Genomic DNA, 3,194 nt, shown 5'->3' with positions numbered 1-3,194 from the left:
CGCCAATTAGCACAAATGGTAAGTTCCGACAGTGCCTACAAGTGTGCCTACTGGCCGCTAGATGGCAATACCGGTTTCATATGTATACACCTGGTAGATCATAGGGTAAGTGCACCGTTCTCTGGACAGGTATCAGTAGTCAGACGAATATTTATTTTCTCTCAACCAAATTGTTATAATTTTATGAAATTGCATTGATGAGTAGTTTTCTGAATTTAAAAAATATTTCATTACAGAAGTTCAGAAGTTCAATTTTATGTAAAAAGGGGAGTTTTTCTAAAAAAAGGGAATTTCATTTGTTATTAAAAGAAATGTATCATATGGTTATCTCGAATGAATATTTAACGAAAGTGTCTTTTAACATTAGCGCCTTTTCTTTAACAAACGAGTGGGAAAATGCTCATATTTGAATTTTTTAAATGTATATTTTGAGGTATTTTTATTAGTATAGATAGATTTTTGATTCCTTATATAATGTTGGGTGTCTCATAAAAATTGAACGAAAGTGCCCTCTAACAGGAGCTCCTCGTTTCAACAGAATTGAAAAATGATCATGTTTGAAGGTTTAGAAATGTAATTTTATCAACATATTTTTTAATACCAGCTAAAAAGTACTATAGTGTAAAAAACAGAAATGAGAAACATTGTTTTTACAAAATAACAAAATTATGAAGATAACCATTTTTTTAAATACGAATTTTGCGAACATCTAAAACCAAGCCAACAACTCTAGTAGAACATTAACTTTACTTTCTAAGCAAAATTTTCAGTTTTCTAACCCAATATTTTTAAAGGATTGAGAATGAATCAAAATTCCGATGTATTAAGTGCAGACTTCACAGTATTTCCCATACTCGCCCCTTTTTGTCATTTTTTCTATTCCATGCGAACTGAATTAATAGAAGCGAATAAGAAAATTCAATTATTTTTGGTTGACACATAACTATTTTTTGGATAAAAGTTTTACTGTTTTTAGAAAATTCCTTTTCTTTGGCTTGAAAATTCAACAATTTGGTTGAAATTTTTTCTGTCTTGGCTAAAAAATAAACTGTTTTGTTGAATTTTTCTTGATACAATTCAAAAATTTGATTGAATTTTTTTTCTCTTGGATGAAAAATTAACTATTTTATTGAACATTCGTATTTTTTAAATTAGTTCAACTGTCTTTGATTAAAAATTAAAATATTTGTTGGTTGAAGATTCATCTACTTGGTTAAAACTTAAACTGCTTTGTTAAAAATTCATTCTGTTGTTAAAGATTCGTAATTTTAGTTGAAAATTCGTCTTTTTGTAAGAAAATTAATTTTCTTGGTTGAAAATTAATTTTCTTGGTTGAAAATTTATTTTTTTGGTTGACTGTTCAACTATTTGGTTAAAAGTGCAATTATTTTGTTCAAAATGCAATATTTTAATTAATTTTTTTAGGAATTTTATGCGTTTCAATTTGAATTTCACATTAATACCTACATTAATTTTATTTAAAATAATTTATTCCCCTATTTTTGAGAAAAATCTCTATTTACTATGTTTGTATTGTTTTCTAATGGCTTGTAATTTCTGTTCATGATTCGAAAATATGAATCGTAATTTTGTGAAAAAAGAGGGAAAGAGGACAATTAGGTAAAAATTCTCGATTTCAAGGGTTTTAGGGGATTTACAAAATTTTAGCGGACAAAAAGGGGAAAAGGGAATAAGGTAAAAAAGGGGACAGATTGTGATCCCTGTATTCGGAAAATTGTAATAGAATTAAAAGCGATTATACGAAACGTTGTTCTTTCAGAGAAAGGTAGAATATTTGAAGAAGACTTCAGTGATTCTAAAGGAAAAATACAATGGTGACATTCCAGATACAGCGCAAAAACTATGCGAATTACCAGGTGTTGGCCCAAAAATGGCTCACATTTGCATGCAGATCGCTTGGGACCAAATTTCTGGAATAGGTGTCGATACACACGTCCACCGTATTAGTAACCGTTTAGGATGGGTAAAAAAATCAACTAAAAGTCCAGAAGATACTAGAAAAGAATTGGAAGCCTGGCTACCGAGAGATTTGTGGGCAGAAGTAAATCATCTACTCGTGGGATTCGGTCAAACTGTTTGCATGCCTCAAAGACCCAAATGTAGCGAATGTCTCAATAAGGATATCTGCCCCTTTCCGAAAAAGAATGGAGTATTTAAAAAGTGAACGACTATTTTTTAAGGACTTGGCCCTTACAACGTATGTATTAAAATTGTTTATAATTTTGTTTAGAATATGAAAAACATTTTAAAAATATACGAAAACGCGTTACTATTAGTTTTATGTAAATTTAACTGTAAATTTACTATTTTTGATAAATATTAAGCTATGCAGATCAGTTTTTCATAAGATATATAAAAAATATGCTAATCACAAAATATGTATCGCAACCTATGTATTAAAACTAAATATACTGAATTTTTTATTTTGTAATTTTTATTTATTTATTCAAATACGGAGTATTTCGTAGTATCTTGATGGAATATTATCTGATCATCTATTTATTCATATTTTGCGTTTAGAAAAAAAAAACATTTTAATTACAAATCCAATTATTGAAAAAAATAATCCTTTGTCTATGAAAGCTACTCTATTTTTATTCATCAGACTGTGTTTTAATATTTCTTTTATCCAGTTTTACACTATTCAATTTACAAACGATAAAGGAAGATAATCTACGGATTAATTAAATATATATATTCAGATTCACGCTTATTGAAAATTGCTATGTGCGCATCGTATTTTTACCATTGGGTGTGATCTTTTAAGAACTCCATTTCATATTGAACCTCAATCTATCTGCATGCCATTCATATGCACATTAATAAATCGTAGAATGCCCATAGGAATGTGGAATGGCAGATTTAAAGCACTGCGCATAGGTGACCGATTGAAAATGTGGCCAACCGATTGTATTTTCATTCTTTCAATCTGCAAATGACAGATACGCAATTCAGACCGAATCACTTTCTATCGGTTCTTTTTTCCTGAGAATAGCAGTAAATCAATTATACGGAATGTTAAGTTTCTGTGCCTATATATTCAAGAACGAACAAAAAAAACTTAGTTTAAAGAAAAGACGTTTGCTAACGCACCTAAATTAAAAATAAATTAATATAATTAAAAAATTTGTCATAAGGACAACCGCAGGATCTCGCCGGGAGCGGGTGCTAAT

At 29.4% G+C, this 3,194-nt stretch overlaps 1 protein-coding gene across 1 annotated transcript in view; it reads left to right on the top strand.

Annotated features, from left to right (window-relative positions):
* The window catches only part of LOC117170353 (endonuclease III-like protein 1), a 5,605-nt gene extending 3,207 nt beyond the window's left edge, over positions 1–2,398 (top strand). The window contains exon 2 of the mRNA XM_033357089.1: positions 1,781–2,398. Within this exon, the coding sequence (XP_033212980.1) occupies positions 1,781–2,185 (405 nt within the window). The 3' untranslated portion in view covers positions 2,186–2,398. The remainder of the gene's footprint in view (positions 1–1,780) is intronic.
* The last annotated feature ends 796 nt before the right edge of the window (positions 2,399–3,194 follow it).

This window comes from Belonocnema kinseyi, chromosome 3 (genome assembly GCF_010883055.1).
Source record: "Belonocnema kinseyi isolate 2016_QV_RU_SX_M_011 chromosome 3, B_treatae_v1, whole genome shotgun sequence".
Taxonomy (NCBI): Eukaryota; Metazoa; Arthropoda; class Insecta; order Hymenoptera; family Cynipidae; genus Belonocnema; species Belonocnema kinseyi.
Note: the sequence above shows the minus strand (reverse complement) of the source record. Positions and strands in the feature narration are given on the sequence as shown.